We start from the raw sequence: 23,248 nt of genomic DNA, 5'->3' as shown, positions 1-23,248 counted from the left end.
ATATATATATTTATATAAATATATAATATTTTTATTTATTATTTATATTAAATTATAATATTTATGTATATATATATAGTAATCATTATAATTATAATAATATTATATAATATATAAATGTTGATTTATCTAATTTACTGTAATTATACAAAAACAATTGTTAATTTTTTGATAAATCAATTAATTCTTGTTTCTCTTTTTTTTTTTTTTAGGTACTCGGTAAGGTGCCAACTATTTCAATTGACAAGACAGACGGTTGTCAAATGTATCTGAATTCTGAATCATTGGACGTCGAATTAATAACAAGCAAATCTAGCGAAATGAACGTCATGGTGCCCAAAGGGAATGGAGATTATGTAAGAAAGAATTTCATATTATAATTTATTTAACAAAATAAAAATCAAACTTTATTAAACCCTTTTTCCAATATTATTATTATTATTGTTACATATTCAATTGTTCATCTTAAACAATTTCATTTGATCTCTCTATCAAGTTATTTATAATAAAATAATATTGAAATTGTAATTATTTACAGACGGAGTATCCTGTTCCAGAACAATTTAAGACAACCATCAGTCCAAAAGGCCTCAGCACAATTGCAATCGATTCCCTTGGTTAAAAAAAAAACAAAAAAGCAAAAAAAAAACAAAATCCCATGAAAACAAGCAAAAAAAAAAACCACCCTAATTAAAATACTACTAATCGTAGCCTAAAAATATCTTTCTAACAAGTACGATTCACATTAGAGGTTATGTCATCGTTAAGGATATCATCAATTTATTATTATTTATTGTCTTCTCGAATAAGGTATGCTCGGAAGTTATGATAACGATGATGATAATGATGATGATGATGATGATGATGATGATGATAAGATGAAGTCGAGTTAAAAAGGATCGAGAACTTCGTTAAAAGAAGAAACAAGAAACAAAAAACAAAAAATTAAGCGCGCTACGAATTGATTTCAATCCTATCTTAAAATTAGGATTAATAATCCTTTCTTCTTCCTTTCTTCGACCCACGTGAGTGAGAGAGAGAGAGAAAGAGAGAGAGAATAAAAGATAAAGAGAGAGAGAGAGAGAGAGAGAGAGAGACTAGGTATTAGATAAATTCTCATTTAAAAAGAAAAATTAAAAATTAAATTGAAAAAGTAATTTCTCAAAAAGAAGAAAATTATTAACAAAAAAAGAAAATAATTTACAAAGAACTGCTACATTGTTGTATACAGCTCTGTATATGTGTTTCATTTAAAGAAAAATAAGAAGAAGAAGAAGAAGAAGAAAAAAACAAAATGGAAGACGACAAAATATTAAAAAATATTTGACTCTCGTATTACTCGAAATGAAATATGGAAAATAAATATGGTAAAACAATTTAGCAAGATTAGGAATCGAGAATTCGATAAAATATTTAATGATGATGATAATGATGATGATGATAATAATGATGATGATGATGATGACTACGTGATAATATAGTAATGCTATAATCGAGATGAAATTTCAGGTTAGGTGTGGACAAAAGTTGATAGAAATGTTCTATCAGCACTTTTATATATTTACACAATTTTATATAACAGTAATGATGAAACTTTTGTCCAAACCAAACGTACAAAGTTCGAATATTTATTATTATTATTATAGCAATCGGGGAATTGTTAAAATACATCAAACAACAAAATCATTTAATTTAAAACATGAGTTTTTTTTTTTCTCAATACATAAATAAATAAATAATAATTATTCGAAGCGTGCTGCATGCGCGTTGCTTATTCATACGGCGCCATATTGAAATAGTTTGATCATAATATAATTAATGCATCATTCGACATTGGGTAATTTTTTGTTGTTCAACGCCATTTTTAGGGAGTTTTGTTTAATCACCGGGTTTGCATGTCTCTTCCTCTTCGAGCGTATATATTTAAATTATATATTACATACATATATATATAAATATATATATATACACTCTCACTCCTTAGGTTTCCTCATACTCTATCGAAAATAAAAAAAAAAAAAAAAAAAAAACAAAAACAAAATGAAAGAAGAAAGAAAGAATGAAAAGGAAAATGTTAAAAATGATACATTTGGATAAATTGTAATTTTTCTTTATGTTCAATTATAATACGTTGGCTTCCTTCGTATAACTTTGTAAATAAGTGAACAATAACATGTTAGTTAAAAATCTCATGTGGTACGATGACGATGACGACATTGATGATGATGATGATGATGATGATGATGATGATGGGGTTTGTTCGGTCCTGAAGAAGAATGTCTTTTAACAAAGCGCAGAAAAGCAAAAATTAATTAATTGATGAATTAATTAAAATGTAAAACAAGAATAAGCAAAAAAAAAAAAAAAAGAAAAAGAAACAACAACAACAACAACAACAAGGTGTGTTAATTATCGTGATACAAATTGCAATTGTGATTTTTACCAATCGGTATAAATAACTAATGCTAATCGTAAGTGTAAGGTTTAATCGTACACAGTCATTAATTGTCTAAGCATAATTAATATAGTTTAGAATTACAACTTTCAATCAGTTTTCAATGTTTAGATTTTTGCGAAAAGGAAAAAAGAACAACAATTTGCGATAATCAAATGAACGTTTTTATTCAAAGGCTTTTTTTAATCAATACTAAATATGAATAACTTATATTCAAATTTCTCTATTCCTTATCTTGGTATAATTAAAATAAATAAATGTTTCATTATTAAAAAAAAAAAAAAAAAGAAGAAAAAAAAAGAAATGAAGAACGAACAAAACAAACAAACTAAAGAAAAGAAATGAAAGTATGAAAAAAAAAAAAAAAACGGAGTATGACATATTGAGATTAATCATTTCTTTTTAATGAATCGTACATATTTACATATTACAAAGAAAGAAAGAAAAAACAAAAGAAAGGAATAATTAACCTTTTATTTTCTAACTTAACCTAACTTTTTTATTTCTTTTTAATTATTATTATTATTATTATTATAATAATATCATTTGGATTTTAATCATAAAAGGACGTCGTAGTTACGTAATATTATCTGCTATTTAACACAGCATTTTAATAATATTATTATTATTATTATTATTAATAAACAAAAAACAAAAGAGAATTATATCGAGCCGTGTTGTATAAAAAAAAAAAAAAAAAAAAAAAAAAACATGTCGTGACGTATGCATAATTTTTACGTTTAAAAATTGTATTATGGGTAACGAGAAAAGAAATCAAATAATAATAATACATTCGCGCTTTAACTACTACTACTACTATTACTATTACTACTACTACTCTCTTGTGAACAAAAAAACACATACACATAAACACACACAAACACACACAAACACTCTCTCTTATAATATTTATAAAAATAATCCTATGCAACAAAAAGAAAAGAAAAAAAAAAAATTACGCAATTACATTTCTGCTTTTAAAAATATCTTATCCAAGTTTTGATCGGATATAATATTATTAATTATTATTATTATTATTAATTGTTATTATTATTATTATCATCATCGTGAGTATTATTAGTCATGCTATTTTTCTCGCATAATAATTATTCTTTCAGATGATAAATGCTCGCAAGATCTTTTTTTTTCCTGTTTTATTGCAATAAAAAAAAAAAAAAAAAAAAAAAAACGTACAAGAAAAACAAAAGTCTGATCAAAATAGGAAAAAGATTCTTGTAGTAGAAATACATTTATTCTTCTGTCTCTTAAACAAATTTGCTTTTTAAATGTTTCTCTTCTTCAATTATTATTATTATTATTATTAATAATAATATTATTATTAATTTAATTTTCTTTACAGCTTTATGGTTCTTAAATTTTTAATATTATCTATGCTGCACCCTTTCTTTAATTATCACATTTTTAGGTTAGGATTAGAAATAAATTTTCAAATAAAAATTTTATTATAATTATTTGAATTTAATTTGTAAAATAAATTGTCAAAAGTTTTTAATTTTGTAGAAAGGGTTCAGTTTTTATTTTTATATTTGGGAACCATTGTCCTAAAGACGTTAATTCTTTTTTTTTCTTTTTGGAAACCATTGTGCTAAGGACGCCATCTTCTTTTTCTTTTTCTTTTTCTTTCACTCTCTCAGTTTTTATTTTTTTTTAATTTATATCCTATGTATATATACAAATTCTAACTTTTACTAAAAGAACAAAAAAAAAACAACATAATTATTTTAAATTGTAATACTTAATTCGAATAACGCGAACTCCATAATTATTTTCAACGAGTACCACGAATTCTTAATTGTTTAATGTTTTAAAATGATAAATTAACTTTACGATTATTTCTAAAATTGATAATTTATATTAGAAATACGAAAGTTATTTATCCATCTATATTTTATCATTATTATTATTAATATTATTAATTAATTAATTAATTTATCTAACAACTTACAGCTGTGACAATTGTTCAAATGCAATTTAACCCATTTAGTGCTAATTTCATTTACATTAATATTAAAATTATTAATTAATTAATTTATCTAACAACTTACAGTTGTGACAATTGTTCAAATGCAATTTAACCCTTTTAGTGCTAATTTCATTTACAACGGTATATGCAAACATAAATACCGATAAGGGTTGGTTAATATGGCACTAAAAAAGGGTTAGTATAAAAATCGATAGAAATTATTTATCAATTAATATTTTTTTCTCTCTTTCTATTTATATAGACACCTTATTTTTTTTAATATCTTACAAGATACACCACCCAGAAACAAAAAATTTAGGTTAGGTTTGTCTCACTGATATGTTTTTTCTTTTTTTTTTTTTTTTTTTTTTTTAATACAAATTATAAACAATTTGCACTTTTGCATTTATTCGTGTTCGATTATTTCTACGAATAAATGCAAAGAAAAAAATATCGTTCGAATTTTCGTATTCTTTGAATCGATTTTTGCAAATGAATAAAATGTCAAAAATAAACCTTTCAAAAGATACGAAAAAAAAAAAATGGTGGAAAAAAATAATCTTATATAATATATATGTATATAAATACGTGTGTGTGTCAGTCTTTTTATTTTTTTTTTTTTTGCATTTTTTTTTGTTTCTTTTTTTTTTATCTTAAATTCGTAGAGCAATCACGTTCGTCGCTGCCATCGGAACATTCGAGGAATCCATTGCATATTCTTGATTTAGGCAAACATTCACCCAAAGGACATCTGTGACCTTTACAGGATGCTATAATAGATGGTACGTTGTCATGTGAATTAATAACACGTTCAATGTATGATAAATAATGATGAACTTTCGTATAAACTCCAGGTCTTCCTGGTCTTGCACAGCCATAACCGTTTGAAGTGATACCTAAATTAATTAAAAAAAAAAAAAAACAAAACCAATAATTATTCATTTTATCAACTATGATCTTTTAATTTAAACTCTAGATTTACGGATATATTTTTTTTAATGACATACGAATATCATTTGAATAAAAAACTTAATTTTTTATGTATATTTCATTAGGTAATTAAATATTTTATGTTTTTAAAAAAAATAATATTTAAGTTATATATATATATATATATATATTAGTTTATAATATATTTATAATAATTACACTAATTATTATAATTTTAATATTATATATTTAAATTTTATTATAATAAAATTAAATTTAATATTAAAATTTTATCAATTTTTTTTTATAATTTTATTATATTATTATATATTATTAAATAATTTTAATTATAATAATTAGAGAGAGAGAGAGAGAGAGTATATACTATATATTAAATACAATATACTAAATATATAGTAATCAAATTTTTAAAGAGTCAAATTAATATTCAATCCGTAAATCTAATGTTAAACAATTTCATTTTCTTTATAATATATTTTACCATGAATGGTATATTTATTATCCGATCCAGAACAAACCAATGGACCACCACTGTCACCCAAACACGCGTCCCTTCCGCCATCTTTCAATCCAGCACACAACATTCCAGATGTTATTCTGTACAAAGGTAAGAAGATAGTTTTCCTACGACATTCCTCAGTTGATATCAAAGGTAATTGAACCTCTTGCAAAGTATCAGCTGTCAATAATATAAAAACAAATATTACAACATTATTTGACAATATTTAATGTATAAATATTAATGTTAAAACTTACGAAATATTCTACCGATCTCAAACAATTGTCCCCAACCGGTTACAGTGCATGTTGTACCACTTTTAGGTTCATTCTGTGGTAAACATACTGGTCTAACATAATCGCTAAAAGTAACCGATTTTTCTAATCTGAGTAATGCTATATCATTGATAAACCCATTGTCAATATAATCAGGATGAAGTACAATACGATCCAATCGTAACAATTGTTCGTGTGGACTTGGAAAACTTCCTCTTCTTGTAGCACCAATTCTTGCAACCCAATACTCGTCGAGTGTACTAAACAAATATTTTTTATCATTTGTTGTTTCATTTTATTTTCATTTGTTTCTATCGATAGGGACAAAAGAGACTAAAGCTTTAAAATGAGGTATCGTTCGTTTTGATAATCTTTTTTGTTTCAAAGTTATTTGTTTAACTTTAAAACGTTGAGGGAGGCCATGTCAAGCATCGGTGCCTGACGTTTAACTTTTCGTTTTTGCCGCGCGTGGCGCTCAACGCGTTAACCGGGGAATTCCCTTTTAATTGCACAGTTTTTTTATTATTTATTTTTATTTAATTATTGTTTTATTATTTATTTATATATTATTTTATTTTATTTTATTTTATTTTATTTATTTAATTATATATTTTTTATTATATTTAATTATTTTTTATTAATTTATTTATTTATTATTATTTATGCTTCAAATAAATGAAAACACTATGAAATATATATATATTTTTTTCGTTTATTTATATATAAAATATGTAAAATACGTTTGTGACGTATTTATACGTCTCTCCTGGTTAACAGGTTAAAAATAAAAATGACGAAACAATTGTTAAAAAAAGTTATCATTGAAAAATATATTATACTTTGAAAATAATCTTATTGAGTGAGAGGGATAGGGTCAAATGAAAAATTGTCAAGACAAAACTTACCGATAAAAACAGTGGGCCGCTGAGAGTACCCATTTGTCATTGATAAGTGCACCTCCGCATTGATAATCCCCTTCTTTGTAAAGTGCTACTTGCCAAGGCCAACTTCCAGCCGATGAACTACCGCCCCCAACAATTCTGTAACGTCGTGAAACGTGAGATCTGTTTTTCAAATGAAATTCACTTGGTGTATACATGAAACTTGAAAAAAACTGGGAGTCACACGTGGACAATTTACCTGGCTTGCGATGGGGTTTGAGTTCTTATTCCACATTCTAAATTTTTACACTTGACCTTAAGAATTTCACCACTGGGACAATTGGACGGTTTAAAAGTCAACACGGTTTTGTCAGATGTTTTATCATTGAACGACAACACGTAATACGAATTACCTTTCGATGGATTTTCTTCAAAAACTTTTTCTACTTTTTCATAATCTCTGTACAATAAATTACAATTAATTATTTGAATTATTTTCTTTTGCTAAAAGAAGATAAAAAATAAATTGATCGTAACTTACTGATAAGTGATAGCTTTGCAAACAGCCCTACCAAGATCTTCAATGGTCCAATTGGTTTGTCTTTCCTGGTCATAACTATTGGTCGAATTTAAACAAAGTTTCCCCCACTTGCCATTTTTTCTAATATTCAAATAACCTTTATCGTTGTAACCATTTAATTCTTTTTCAAATCCTTTGATCGAAGTAATCGCAGAATTTGTTTTTGTGTGATAGGACGTTGTTCCACTGTTAAGATTGTTTCTCAAATTTGAAGATATTTCTCTTCCCGATACTAAATAGGTTAAGTTTGTGGATTCTTCCGGTAATATAGTAGTTTGTACAACAGTCACGTAAGTGTCTCTGTTCATTGATAAATTTAAGGAATCAGGTATGGCAGATGTTTTGGATAACGTGGATTCCACAGCTTCTTGATCATCGTACACCTGGTGTTGGACATCATCATGACCGGTTTCCATATCGAACGAATAATCTTCAGACTTGTTGAAGATGTCTTCGTCATTTCCTTCATTTCCATTCCCCAATAGACTGGTTTTATTTTCAAAGATGTCAGTTACTTGTTCGATATAATCCTCGATCAATGCAGCACACTTTTTTTCATCTTCACCAGTAGGACAATCACGGAAACCATCACAAACCTTGTTTTGATCCACGCAGTACCTGCTGTTACCGCAAACGAACTGACCCTCGACACACCAATCTGTCAACATGGGAAATGAGACAGTATTGTAATTCTTTGATTTTACAGGTTATGTTTGTTTTAGAGCAGTTAATCACCGCAATCAGTTTCGTCGGAATAATCCCAACAGTCTGGTGTACCATCGCAAATCTTTTGATGTAGTAATTGGGCTTTTAAAAAATCAGCACAGGTACAATTGGCCTCGTCTTCGGAATTCTTACATTCACCTAACATATTGCATCTAGCACTGGATGGCAAACATTTGTTGTCGTTGCATCGAAATCCTTCACCTCCTAGACAGTTATCTGTGAAAAATATATACATATGTATATGATGATCATCAATCATTCAATTGGGAATCCTTAAAGGTTGATTATAGGAGTAGTAGTAGTTCGTTTATCAATTATTATTTACCATATATTATTAAATCGGGATATTCCGTCGTATGATTTTTCATTTGATGATCGTTGTCATCGTCATTCACCTTGTTCATTATCTTCGTTAAAATCCTGACACCGTCACGGCTCAACGTGAACAACGAACTGTCATTTTTCAATGTCTCGTTTCCAATTGCTACGTCAGCGATTTTTTTTAATTCATCAAAATGCGATATCAATTTGCTATCGTTTAATTGGAAATTGGAATTTTGTATAGAATGATCTGACGAATTTTTGACAATTTTTAGGCTAGGTTTATTATCGTGTGTTCTAACTTCAGCTAATTGTTTCAATTTATCCAAAATAAAACGGTCCTCTTCTGACGTTGATATTTTTCTATCGGATGTTAAGATGGTCAGTGGATTTAAGTTTGTAGGATTGTCATTTTTGAATGAACGTTTTTCTTCGGTATTTTCAAATGACAATAATTTGTCTGATTTTTTATTACCATCTGTATGAATTATCGGTGATGAGGTTGAATTCGTTACGACAAATCTGAGAACAACACGATCAGGATTTTCCTTGGATGATACTTTTGTACTTACTGATGTTACAACTTCAACGATTTGTTCAATACGAGTATTATTTTGATTAGTATTATCAAACGTATGATTATTTGAATTAGATTTATTCTTATCATTTGTTTCTAATGCTTTTAAACCGAACAATTGTTCGAGCAACGTTGTTTCATCTAAACGTTCAGGTGTACTTCTGACGGCAGATGGTTTCAATGAAATTTTCGTTGATTTGTCATTATCAATTTTAGGTCTAGGTCTGACAGGTCTACCAACACCTGTATTACTTTTAACAGGTGCCAAAGTAACCAAATTTTCAACCACGTATGCTTTCAACGTGTCGTTGTAAATTTTTTTACGTGTTCCTGGAGTAGTTGTCAAATGAGGATTAATGGGAACATCGTTGTTTTCATTTTTTGAATTAGTATCATCAAATTCATCGTTGTTATCTCGATTAGGTACATGTTGAACTGTATCAACTTCAATGAAAGTTGAATTTCTTGATACACTGGAAGTTAATTTTTCTGGTATCATTTCTTTATTTTGATCATCATTGTTAACAATTAATTTTTGTCCATTATCATTATTGATTGGATGTAATATTTCTGAATAAACTTCAGTTGTACCCAGTTTCAAAATTTTTTCATCGTCATCGATTAATTCTTCTTCATTAAATTTCGTTGATATCGTTGGTGGTTCGGTTAATTCGATGTTTTCATTTTTAACAGATGACTCGTAATTAGGTTTATTTAAATGAATCATTTCGGTAGCTTTTTTAATATCCATCGATGTCAACCATTTATCTTTGAGGTTATGTTCATCATTTTCATCGTCAGTATCAACCGATATTACAGGTAATCTTTTATTGTCATTTTCCGTAATGATTGCCGATGTAATTTTATCAACAGGAATTGTATGTCGAAAGGGTTTAATAGTTCCAGAATTTTCAATAAGACTACTAGGCCTAATTGCACTACCACTCAAATCAGGACTACGATAACTCGTGTAAATTGGTCTCTGATCAACCTTTCTGTCACGTAATGCATCATTTTGATCTTTTTCCAATGCCTCGATAACACTGAACCTACTTCTGGTTTCCAAATTTTCATCTAAATCAGGAACAGGTTCAGCTACACCTATTCCAGAGATGCTACTATCGATTGATTCATCATTCACACTAATGTTAGGTTTGTTCGTTTGAAGAGTCCACCTAGTAACATTCGAATTTTCATTTTTTTCATTAGTTGAATCGATTGATTCAACTTTTGTCTTAGATCTATCGATAGTTTGATAAAAATGTTGTTTCTTATGTTCATCAGTTTTTGTTAATTCCGATGAAGTACTCAATCGTAAATCAAAAGTTTCCGATGGTAATTGACCTGACACTTCGATACTTGGTTTATTAATGTCATCAATCGTTGGTGTTGGTGCTGTGAACAGATTACCGTCATCCATTAAACCTGGTATTTTATTTTTAAACTTTCCATTAACCCGAAAATTGACCATATCTTCTGGAACAATTCTGTCATGTGGAAAATCAGTGTCTTCTTCATCCAACGTACTCATTCCTGATACGTCAATTCTCGTATTAATTGGTTCTAGATTTTCCGACATTTTATTTACTAATTTTGACTTAGTATTTTCTATAATTTTATCCTGTAAATTATATACCGGATTTTGAACATTAGAATCAGTGTTCAATGATGACATCGTTGTTTCTAACAATAATTTAAGTTCTGTGTTAACATATTCAGGAACTATCGGTTTCCATGGTGAAGTTTCAAGGTCTGGTTTATGAAAATCTTGATAAACAACACTGCTAGTACTTGGTGTAGTACTTGATGACACTTTTACAGATGGTAATGACATTTCTTTTTGATTATTAACGATGTCAGCTGTATGTTCAACTTTATTCGTAGTTTTGTACTTCATCGTTGTACTAGAAATCGTTTGAATCGATGTTAATTCCAATTTGGTATTATTATCAATCCTTGTAATGGTACTTTTCATTAATTCGTCCAATCTTGAATCATCTTTAACATTTGTAACATTTGTTTCGATGGTTTTATCATCCAATTTGGTCGAATTTTTCATAGTTTCATTGACTTTGGTTGCTTTGTAAGTACCTTGAATCGTTGGTATATTATTAAAATCAATTTCTGGTTCGTTAGATTCGATTTTAGTTAATTTAGACTTTGGTTTATTGGTTCCAGTTATCAATGGACTCGTTCTGTTTGGTCGGAGTAAACCATTTTTTGTGATCATGGCATTTCTTTGTTGATTTATCGTTTGTTTTTGATTCGTTGTTATATCTTGATTTATTCCTGTGTTAATTAAACATTGAAATAAATTATAATATAATAAATTAAATATATATATATGAGGATATATGTGTTATTTTGTGATTACTTACGTTTAACATTGATACTTGCAAGATCTAATTCCAAATCTTTGAACAATGATGAGACAGAATAAGTTTCTTTAGCAATAATATCTTCAATGGTATCTTCAATGTTTGTTATTGATCTTGGTATCTTCCTTCTATCTAAATATAATCTAAAGAAAACTTTGAGTGTACCATTTTCAAATTTATCTATAATCGTTTGTTTGTATGCTGGACTTAATACACTTCTTCTGAATAATAATTCAAACTAAAAAGAAAAATTTAATATATTATATATATATAATTTAAAATTGATATATTCAATTATATATTTGAAATTTAATAACTTACTATATTTTTGTACTTTCTTTCTTTATCTTTAAACACCATACTGGTGTTCAATTTTAACATTGGATTATATCTTTCACCTTTAATTACTCTGAAATTGCAAGTGAATCCAATGATAGCTGTGAAAGTGAATAAAACAAAAACAAAAAATATTAAAAAGGATTAATTGAATTTTGTAAACATTTGACAAAATTAATTCACATTAATTAATATTTAATAATATAATAAACAAAAACGTTAATAACATTATTAATATATTAATAAATCCAATATTAAATAAATCCAATCTTGGAGTATAATATCTTCATTGTAACATTTGTTAATATAATAATAATATAATATATAATTTATTAAATAAGTAAAATCAATTAAAATTGCAATACTATTTTTATAATTGACATTTAACTATTTTAATATATTTAATAATTTATTATAATAAAAAAATTACTCACCATTTTTAGAATCATTTCTCAATGCTGAAACACAAATGTGAATTTTTATTTCATATTTTCTTATATATATATATATATATAATTTTATTGTATAATAAATATTAGAAAAACTTACCACCCAACCATAATGCAAGACCAGCTATAGCAAGTACTGCAATTAACACAAGCATCGCTGAAATTATCAGCATAGCACTGCCAATCTTCCAAGTTGAATTGACATTTTGTTTTTTAGTTGGATGTTGTGTTACCCTTGACCACGTTGATCGGGGTGGATAATAATAATCACTCTGTAAAATGATAGAATTATTTTTTAACACATATACACTTCATATTTTACTTTAAACACTTAAAAGTATTTTACACAATGCAATTTCTTACAAATTGTTATCATATTTGATTAATCAATAAATGTTTATTGCATAAATGTTATAATTTGTTGCTATACATGTATGATAAAAAATAAATTAAATATATTTATATCTTTATTAATAAAAATTCAGTGTAACATTATTGATTTTTTTTTATAGATCCCCAAATTACTAAACCAAATTAGAACAAAAACTACTGAAATTTAATGAAATTTTGTTTATTTTATGTAATTGTTTCTAATTTAAAATACAAAATAGCTTTTCCCGCGTTTATTTTTTATTTTTTATCGCTAATTTAAAAATTTATTATTTAGAGGTTATGTAGGTCTCTAGATTTTGTAAGTTTTCACTCAATTAACTTTATTTTGTATGATTTGTCTTCAATTTAATACATAGGATAGTTTTTATCGCGTTTATTTTTTATTTTTTTTTATCGCTCATTTAAAAATTTATTATTTTAGAGGTTATCTTAGTCTCTAGATTCTGTAAATTTGCAATAGATGGCTCTGTATTACAATTCAATTATTTCTTATCACGTGACAACAATTTTTTCAGGTTTTTCAGATTAATTTGACTGCATTGAATAATTTAGAATTATATTAAATATCAACGTTTTGTATTAATAATAACAATATAATATATATATATTTTTAAATATGTATTATTTGATAAGTTTTGATAAAAATAACATAAACATATAAAGTTCTCGATACATTTTAAGTATTAAACGAGAATATAATTGTGCCCATAATTATAAAAGTGATCTAAGTCAGGAGGTCGGCAACCTGCGGCTCGCGAGCCACATGCAATATCGTTGAGGATTAAGCAACGATGAATAAATAGATTAGTTTTTTTTTACTCAAAAAATGTTATTTATGTGATTATTATTTATTGTTGGGAAGAACAAATTTTGTGACTGTTTAAAAACTTTGAAATTTTGTAAATTGTAATTTTTGGCTCTTCCAATTTAAAAGATTGCCTTAGACCCCTAAGTCTAAGTCATGTATCTCTTGTTTCGAAATATTTAAAGATTTTATTTTTGACAATATCGTTTTCAAATTACATTGAATTTATTTAATTTAAAATAATGTGGTACGTAATAAATAATAAACACTTTTTTTTTTTTTTTGGTATAATTTTGACTTAGTTAGATCACTTTCATAATTATGGGCACAATTCATTTGTAATTCGATCGTGTTACGTCATTATTTTTTTTGTTTTTTTTTTGTTATATTATTATTTTATTCTGTTTTTTTTTTGGTTTTAGTTTTGTTTTATATATACGTTTATATGAATCTTATGTATCAAGAGTAAAATCAACCAAGCGTCGCGATTCAATGTCCAATAACAACACGTGCTTGCAATAAATTGAACACCCATGGTTGGCAATTTCCCCCTACACCTTTTAACGGTACCCACACTGATCGCATTTTAGTCTTTGGAATCCATGAAAAAGAGGATTAAAAAAAAAAAAAAAAATAAGAAAAATAAGAAAAATATTCCAGGACAAAAATTCAGTCAAGTTTTTACGGACAAGCGTCACATTTGCACGACGTGTCTCTCTTTTTATCTGTTTTTGTTGTTTTTTTTTTTTATCTTTGAGAAAAATAATGATGGGGGGTCCTTTTTTTTTGTCCTGGTCACGCAAGATCATTTTTTTTCTTCTTCTTTGCAATAATACTAATACTTCACGTTATGATTTATTTATAATGTCAATAATACCTGTATTTAACATAAACAATAAAATTCTTTTTTTTTTTATTAAGTAATAATAAATTGTATCATGAGACGGAACTTTTGACTCAATCTGTCATTTTCTTTTTATTTTATTTTATTATATTTTTTTTTTTATATTTCATTTAGTTCTAAATCATTTGGATGATTTATTTTCTCAATCTTATTACAGTGCGGTCAAATAACACACATACCTACACATACACGTATTTCCTTGTAACGATACCACGACCCAAATGTTTATAACATATAATTTGTAAAGAACCTGTTAGTGTGAAGTCACTCTACTGGATGTTATATTAAACATACGGTTGTTAGGTTGAAAACGGTATTTTCGAAAACAAAACAAAACAACAAAAAAAAAAACAAAAACAAAAAGAAAAAGAAAAAAACTCGCAATATCATTCAACGCGAATTTTCTCTGATAATCACAAGATAAGAAGATTTAACCTCTTGACATAGAAATTCAAATGACATTATTATCTGATTTAAAAAAAAAATAAAAAAAATAAAATAAATTATTATTAATATTTTTATAATTAACGTAGAGTTTACAATTTAATTTTTAGAAACAAAATGAAATATTTCTATTGCGTTGTATATCATTTAATTTAATATTTTATTATTATTATTATCAAATTAATTTCATGAATTGACATAATGATGTTGACACGAGACCAATTGGTACATTTGTTCAAATTTAATTAATCATTTTAATCAAAATAATATTTCATATATTTATTTATTATTATATTATTAATTATTTACTATTTATATTAATTTATTTTAATAATTTCACGAATAAATTTGACATAACCATGATACGATATTAATCTATACATTTGTTCAAATATAGCAAATAATTTTAATCCAAATAACATTTAAATTATTAAATTTATAATTAAACAAATTATTTTAAAATAATATGTACAACAATATTATTCAAAATGATTGATTGATTATTTAAAAAAATAAAATCATATTATTTTTCTACAAAACATACCTTCCTCTTTTTAGATAGGCATTCAATAAATAAAAAATTAATAATAATAATAATAATAATAAAAAAATAGTTTTATTGAATAAAATAGATATTGTAAAGGTATTATTACGAATTGTGATCTAAAACTATAGAAAATTCCTTTGAGACAATGACCTAAGGGGTCGTCAAGGTCTGATAATTCAGGTAAAGTCGATGTCCTAGGAAGTAAGGTGTCATCTCGTCCGTTTCAATCGAGATTACGAATATTACGGAACCCCCATAGTATGTCAGTGAAGAACTGCCATAGTATGTGTATGTATGCTAGGTGTAATATTTGTCACGCTTTTCTCTCTATGCTGTAAGATTATAAACGCACCATGTGCTATGAAATCATAGAACCCATGGAACTCTCTCCCTAATCTCCCCCTCTTACCTTCTCTTCACGTGGAAAATAATAGACGATTTTATTCCATGAAAAAAAAAAAAAAACAAAATATAATAATACAAACTGTATATGTGATATACAGTTTATATTATTACAGTGACATACATATATATATATGACAAATTAAATATAATATAAATTCTATTATATATAATATAATAATAAATTAATTAAATGTAATTCAACTATATATATATATTGTTAAAAATTTGTTAAATATTTAATTTTTTATTTAATTCCATAAAAATTATATTTTTCTTTTTATTAACACTGCCAAACACTATCTATCGATAAAATAATAATAATAATAATAATAATATTATTATAATAATAATTGATTGATCAAACTTTAATACAAATATTTTTACTGAAGAAAGAAAAATATTTTTAAAAAGAGTGAGAGAGAGAGAGAGAGATAGAATTAAATGATCTTGTAAATACATTGCCAAGGTCGTAAGATACGAGACACGTTCTTGTATGTTATTTCAATTTTTTTTATTTTTTTATTTTTTTTTTCGTCACGATAAGTACCAATAACGTTTTAGTATTTATTGTATTACGTGTGTAAGAGTGACGTAAGTGATCATCCAAGGGTCTCCCTTTCTCCCATCTTCCTCCCTCCTCCTGTTCAGGAATCAAGGAAAGAAAGTATGTGTCTGTGTGTATGTGTGTGTTTGTTGTGTGTGTGAGAAATAACACGTGTAAGAGTTTGAAAGAATTAATATTCGCGCGAGTCAATGGCCGTCTACCAAAGATCATTGATCCTAAAGTTCCCCCCTACCCCCTAACCCCTACCCTACCCTACCCCTTCGCACCCTTACCAATACGATTGATTACTTAATTAGAATAACAATATATATATATATATATTCACATAATATAAAATATAATAAATATAATAAATAAAAATAATTTATGATAATATATGCAATCAAAATTCAAGTTCAAAAATTCAAATTCATACTCTCTCACACACACACACACACATAAACAATTATATATTTTATAATATATTATAATTATAATTATTATATTTATTATTATTATTTTTTTTGTTTAATGGAATTGAACGAATAAAATGTGTAATCCTGTGATATAAGATACTTCTATGGGTTTTTTATTTTTTGTTCTATTTTTTTTATTTTTATCTTTTGATGATTCGGTTGTTGTTTTCAAACGGTTCATTCGGTTTTCAAAACTAGATAGAGCGTATCTTTATGTCATTGAGAGAAGAATTCCTTCTTTTTTTATTTTTTTTTTTTATTTTGAAGTTGACCTTATCTTCACGATTCGTTGATTCGATGGAACGAATGATGAAGGTTAATGGAATGTTGAAGGAATATTCGTGAAAAGTTAAATAACGTGGGGCGAGGTATGTATGATTCATAGTTACGGTATATTATCATGAAAATGAGAGAGAAAAATTTGTGTGATTATAATTTATATTAATTATATAATTATGCCCATAATTATGAAACTATGTCTAAGTCATATATCTCTTGTTTCGAGATATTTAAAGATTTATATTTAAACATTATAAATGAATTCTACGCAATATTGAAATAACAAACATTATCTAAAGATTCATTTTTCATAATATCGTAAAAATTACATTGCATTTATTTAATTTATAATAACTGATAAATTCAATTTTTATTTTATACAATTAGATCACTTTCATAATTATGTGGGCACAATTACATTTGACCATAATTATATATCTACTTTTAAAAATAATTAAATAAATATCTCAACAAACAACAACTATTGGGTCGAGTCATAAATAACTTCCGTTTTTTATGAGACAAAAAAGAATGGACGCTTTTCTACGACTGATAAATGCATGTAAGACACCTTTCATGGAGTTTTTTTTTTTTTGCACTCACTCTTTGCAATTGTTCAACGTATCTATTGGATTTTGTTCCAATATTATCTTTAAAAGGTTCATCAAAGTCGGAAATACGTCCCTGCATTCTGTTCATCTTTTAAGATCGTATTCTTCAGAACGGAACTTTACAAACCAATTTCTGAACTGTCCTATCAGTTATCAGTTCTACACTGTATACGCTGTATATTTTTTCAGTTGTCCACCTTAGTGCTATTGTCTTGTTTCAATTCTTAAAGCATTACATGTCGAATATACACTTTTTACTATCCATTACAGTGGTTTAAGGAAAAACGGTTAAATGTAACATTGACTACATAAAGAAACATGTGTGCAGATCACACGTGTTAGAAGTGAAATTTTCAAAAAAAAAAAAAAAAAAACTAAGTTTCAAGAGAATCAGACGAATACAAAATATCTGCTGTAGGATAATTGTATTCTCTTCTTATTTAGTATCGCGGCCGTTTCATTGGCTCCCACCGCTCCGTTACATAGCCGCCGTCTACAGCTCCGTTACATTTTTTCAAATCACACCCATTCTAAAGAAGTTTTTACTTCAAAAAATTGACAGAAGATTAATTGAATCCTCATCTATACAGTGATATCAAAAATTCGTTCGTTTCCGTGACTTATAGTAGATAAATACGAAAAATAGATTCTACATAGACGCATCGGAAGTTACTTATGACTCGACCTAATATATATCTACTTTTACAAATAATTCAATAAATATCTTAACAAACTATATATTATTATAAAACAAAAAACAAAATAAAAATGAATAATAACAAAATCATAAATGTGTGTGTGTAAGTTTATCATTTGTAATAATATCCTACGTTCAATTATATTTCAATAGAATATTATTATTTAATTTAAAATAATTATTTTGTATAATTTATATTTTTGTAAAATTTAAATCGAATGATTAATATGAAAAGAATTCGTATATGTTCTACGATCATATAATATTTCTACCAATCGAAATAACTTTGAATCCACACCCATCTCGTACCTCGAACTTCCACCTCCTCTCCCTTCCTCACCCTACACCCTTCCCTTCCCTTCCCTTCCCTACCCCCTACCCCTCCCTCGTTACTTTACACAACACAAACGCATATACACCGTTAATTACGATGAGGTGCACCGAACGAACGTTGAAGCAAAAGTAGAACAGAAGGTGTGTGTTGTTACACACGTTTGGTTTTCTTAATGCGTAAGAGAAAAATAAAAATGAATAGAAACACATTAAAAAGAAAACAGATACAAATAAATATATACATATATGTGTGTGTGTGTGTGTATGAAAGAAAACGAAGTTTCTTTTGGAAGCAAAAGGCTTAAAGGCTTTTTCAACGATCTTCGATGGTTAAAAGCGTCGGTTAGCAACGGTTCTTTCCTCTATCCGTGACCATCTTGATGACCGGTACGGCACGTGCTGCTGAGTGTACGCAAGCGGGACGATACGGTACGGTATAGGATGGAAAGGGAAAGAAGAAGAAGAAGAAGGAAGGAAGAAAGAAAATGAAGAGAATCAAAAAAAAAAAAAATAGGAAAGGAAAGGAAAGGATAGGATACTTCTTGGTACTTTTCATCGAATCACGAAGCACCGATAAACCCCCTACAGCTTATTCCCCCCCTCACCCCTCCCCACTCCACCTATCGAACCCTGTAACGGTGTTGTTGTTGTATTCCTTTAGATCGTCCTAAGATATTTTTTTAGGGGGGAGGGGAGGGAGGGGGTTTCTTTTTTTCATTCGATACGCTTGACCTCTTGAGTATCTTTTATTCGATTAGGTTTAAGATAAAATGATGTCTTGATGTTTTTTGAAATTACATTTCGCGATGGCAAACGAAATGTTGTTCTTTCAATAGTTTTTTTTTTTTTTTTTTTTTTTTTTAACTATATTGATATAATTATTGAAATATTATTGAACAAAGTATAGTATTACAAATAGTAAACTTACTATGATTTTTTTTTATTATATTATAAATTGAGATATAAACTATTCTATCTTTTAAGTTGGATGAAACTGCACACAGTGTGCAAAATTTGATTCAAATCGGTTCAGTAGTTTAGGAGTCCATTGCGGACAAACAACGTGACACGTAATTTATATTTATATTAAGATAGTTTGTTGGGATATTTATTTAATTATTTGTAAAAATAAATATTGTGTGTCTGTGTGTGTTTTTATATTTATATAAACCATATTAAAATAAAATTGAATAAATAAAAATATAAATAATTAATTTAGTTATAATTATTCAGATAATAATAAACAATGTATATTATTATGAATGTTAAACTGTTAAACTTACTATGATTTGTTTATAATAATCTAGTTTGTCATACTAGACATTTATATAATTATTTTTAAAATTAAATCTCATGAGAATATAAAGTTCTGGTAAATTCACATAAATATACGTACACACATGTGCATATATACACATATATATATAAACGTATATTCTTCTTTGTAACGAGAATGATAGTACAAAGGAATAGATTATGCGTTTCACATTGAAGGACGTAGTTTAACTCATGGTTCGACGGGTTTAACCGAGTCTGAGAAAATACCATTAGAATTGTCCATTAAAACAGACCATTAGAGGAATCGATACTCCCTTGACACGTTACTCGAACTCAAATCTCATAGTATAAATCGGCAAATAGGAAAAAGCCACATATAAATGGAATTTCTTCTTCTTCTTCTTCTTCTCGTTAAAATAGAAATACGTCAATGTAATTTCTTTTTCTCATAGGATTGATAATACATCATTAAAATAGGATACACGTAGTAAGAATTACATCGTTAAATCAATTCAAGGATTTATGTATATATTCGGTTAATTATCTATATTGTTTTTATTGTTCTATTATTATTACCATTATTAGATATTATTATCTTTTGGTATTTCGAAAAATTCTTCTTTCAGTCAAGATTGAATGATATTTTGATTTATCGATGATTGTAATGCAAAGATTTGAAATAATTAATTAGTTTAACAAAAACAAACAAGAAAAGAAGATACTAGTAAATCCAGCGCCATCATTTGTTGGTCATAGATCATGATTGGTCACGTTTCCCGCGCATTTTGGTAAATGCGCGGGAAACATTTGAACATAACCTGACTTTTATCTATACGAAACATATTTTGATTCATATGAGCCACACTAACGGCATGACAATCCACATTTATAGTATAATATAAATATAATAAATGCATTTAAATAATATAAAATAATAAATATCATATTATTATTATTATTATCATTTCTAATAATAATAACTTTGATTAAGTTCAAACGTGTTTCTATGGTTAATTATCGTTTCTTCTTTTATTATATTATTCCCCGAACTTTATTACTATATTTATTTTCGAGGAAGAACAAAAGGGAAGTGCTAAAGAACACTGTAAAGTATAAAAAAAAAAAAAAAAAAAAAATTAAATAAGAAAAAAAAAAATTGGTAACGTTTAGGTCGCGTTACCGAGCATATCCAACTATGTGGATCACAAAGCGTGGTAACAGCTAGACGATTCTCGAAAAGGCCATTAGCTTCGGCATCGCGAAAGTGCTTTTTTATTACGAGAATAATGTAATAATGTAATAATATATAACATACTTGAGAAACTTACACATACACACACATATATATATATACACAAACACAAACATGTCTACATATTTTATACGCGGAAGAAACTTGATTCGATTCTTGACACGACACTGTACAACTGTCTTTTTATCTTTTTGTCATTTCTATCTAAAATGATGATGATGATGATGATAATGATGATGATGATGGTAAAGAAACATTAATGGTTTTTTATTAATCTTCTTGCTAATGACCAACGAAATTAAAAGAAACCACATTTGATATTGCAATGAATTCAAAATGAATGATATTTCCTTTTTATCTCAAGTTTAATGTAACAATTTAGTTTCTTCAGAAAATTCAATTAATTTCTCAACTTACCATCATTTCTTTCGTATACTCAAAGGATAAAAGTATTCGAATCAACTACGTAAATCCAGAGAAACAGGATATTTGCGGGGGGGTTAAGTAGGGGGGGGGGAGCGACGAATGAATACCTTTTCGTGTAATCAACGTAGGATTTATTTGTAACAAATTTATTTTACATCTTTTTCTTTTTTTTTTTTTTTTCAATCAAGAAAGAAATTTTTTTCTTACGCTCGCGAATTATCTTATTTAAATTTTATTTAAATATATAATAAATATTATAAGAAAAAATTGTTATAATAAATTTGATTCAAGGGTTTGTTTCAAATACTCTCGGTTGGTATAGTAAATACAAAAAATCAATTAAAAAGTAAATAAATTTCTAAATTATTTTATTATATATATTATATAATAAATATATATATATATATATATTATATGTAGAATATAATTATTTATATTATATAATTATATTGTATTATAAATAAATATAAGATATAAAATATAATATATAATTAATTATTATAATTTTTAGATTATTAATTTAATTAAAATATAAAATAAATATTATATTAAAAATTATTATATTAAATTTATATAATTCAAAAAAATTTTTTGAAACACTATCGATTGATATACTAAGTAAAAAAAAAAATAAATAAAAGAAGGTAATTAAATTTCTAAATATTATTTTGTTATATATATATATAAATATTATAATTATTTATTATAATATAATTATATATTTTATATTGTAATATATATATAATATAAAAATAATATAATATAATAGAATATATAAAATATAATATAATTATTAATTATAATTTCAAGATTATTAATTTTATTCAAATATGAAATACTAAATGTAATTTACAAAATTTGTTCAAACACTTTCGATCGATATAATAAATATATATATATAAAAAAAAAAAAAAATAAATAAATATCTAAATTTTTATCATAGTTAATAAATTTCAAAATCGTTAAAAATAATGTTATGTTTTTTGTTTTTTTTGTTTCATCATCATCATCATCATAATGTTCCTTCGTCGAAACGAATAGTTAGAGTACTTAAAGGTGAATTATATTTTCTTTTTTTTTTTTTTATCAATTTTTCTTTTGTTTTATTCCCCCCATAGTATTCTATAAACGATGTGCCACGAATGGGTAGAGAATGGTATATAAGTACCAACAACTAAACCTACTCGTCGGACTAGTTTATCCACAATTACTGAAAGTAAGAGCAATGGAACGCAAAGAAAAAAAGTGTATGAGAAGAGTATGAAAAGGAAGATCAGAAGGAAGGAGACTCAGAAAAAAGAGGAGGAAAAGGAGGAGGAGGAGGAGGAGGAGGAGGAGGAGGAGGAGGAAATAAAAAGATTTCAAACGAGGGAAAAATGTAATGAAAAAGTCGACTACGGGATCGATCGATATCTGTACGGCCCTGAAAACAAACCTGAATA

The 23,248-nt window shown here is 26.6% G+C and overlaps 2 protein-coding genes across 8 annotated transcripts in view; one reads left to right on the top strand and one right to left on the bottom strand.

The window, feature by feature from the left end:
• Positions 1-2,759, top strand: part of capt (adenylyl cyclase-associated protein 1) — a 35,747-nt gene extending 32,988 nt beyond the window's left edge. For all 6 annotated transcript variants that reach the window (XM_015327917.2, XM_015327920.2, XM_015327919.2 and 3 more), the window contains 2 exons: positions 213-356; positions 539-2,759. In XM_015327917.2, the coding sequence (XP_015183403.2) occupies positions 213-356; positions 539-622 (228 nt within the window). In that variant the 3' untranslated portion in view covers positions 623-2,759. The remainder of the gene's footprint in view (positions 1-212; positions 357-538) is intronic.
• A 381-nt stretch (positions 2,760-3,140) lies between these two features.
• The window catches only part of LOC107070065 (uncharacterized), a 40,910-nt gene continuing 20,802 nt past the window's right edge, over positions 3,141-23,248 (bottom strand). The window contains exons 2-13 of one of the 2 annotated variants that reach the window (XM_015327909.2): positions 12,513-12,684; positions 12,398-12,421; positions 11,949-12,064; positions 11,628-11,865; positions 8,677-11,538; positions 8,361-8,567; positions 7,587-8,283; positions 7,305-7,505; positions 7,070-7,228; positions 6,147-6,424; positions 5,872-6,069; positions 3,141-5,335 (exon numbers count right to left, since the gene is read on the bottom strand). In XM_015327909.2, coding sequence (XP_015183395.2) covers positions 5,088-5,335; positions 5,872-6,069; positions 6,147-6,424; positions 7,070-7,228; positions 7,305-7,505; positions 7,587-8,283; positions 8,361-8,567; positions 8,677-11,538; positions 11,628-11,865; positions 11,949-12,064; positions 12,398-12,421; positions 12,513-12,684 — 5,400 coding nt within the window. In that variant the 3' untranslated portion in view covers positions 3,141-5,087. The remainder of the gene's footprint in view (positions 5,336-5,871; positions 6,070-6,146; positions 6,425-7,069; positions 7,229-7,304; positions 7,506-7,586; positions 8,284-8,360; positions 8,568-8,676; positions 11,539-11,627; positions 11,866-11,948; positions 12,065-12,397; positions 12,422-12,512; positions 12,685-23,248) is intronic. The other variant, XM_015327910.2, reaches the window with a different exon arrangement.

The sequence above is a fragment of the Polistes dominula genome, unplaced genomic scaffold, assembly GCF_049000335.1.
Source record: "Polistes dominula isolate Pdom_NZ unplaced genomic scaffold, Pdom_raw_medaka contig_73, whole genome shotgun sequence".
Lineage (NCBI taxonomy): Eukaryota > Metazoa > Arthropoda > Insecta > Hymenoptera > Vespidae > Polistes > Polistes dominula.
This window is presented reverse-complemented; position numbering and strand designations above follow the sequence as displayed.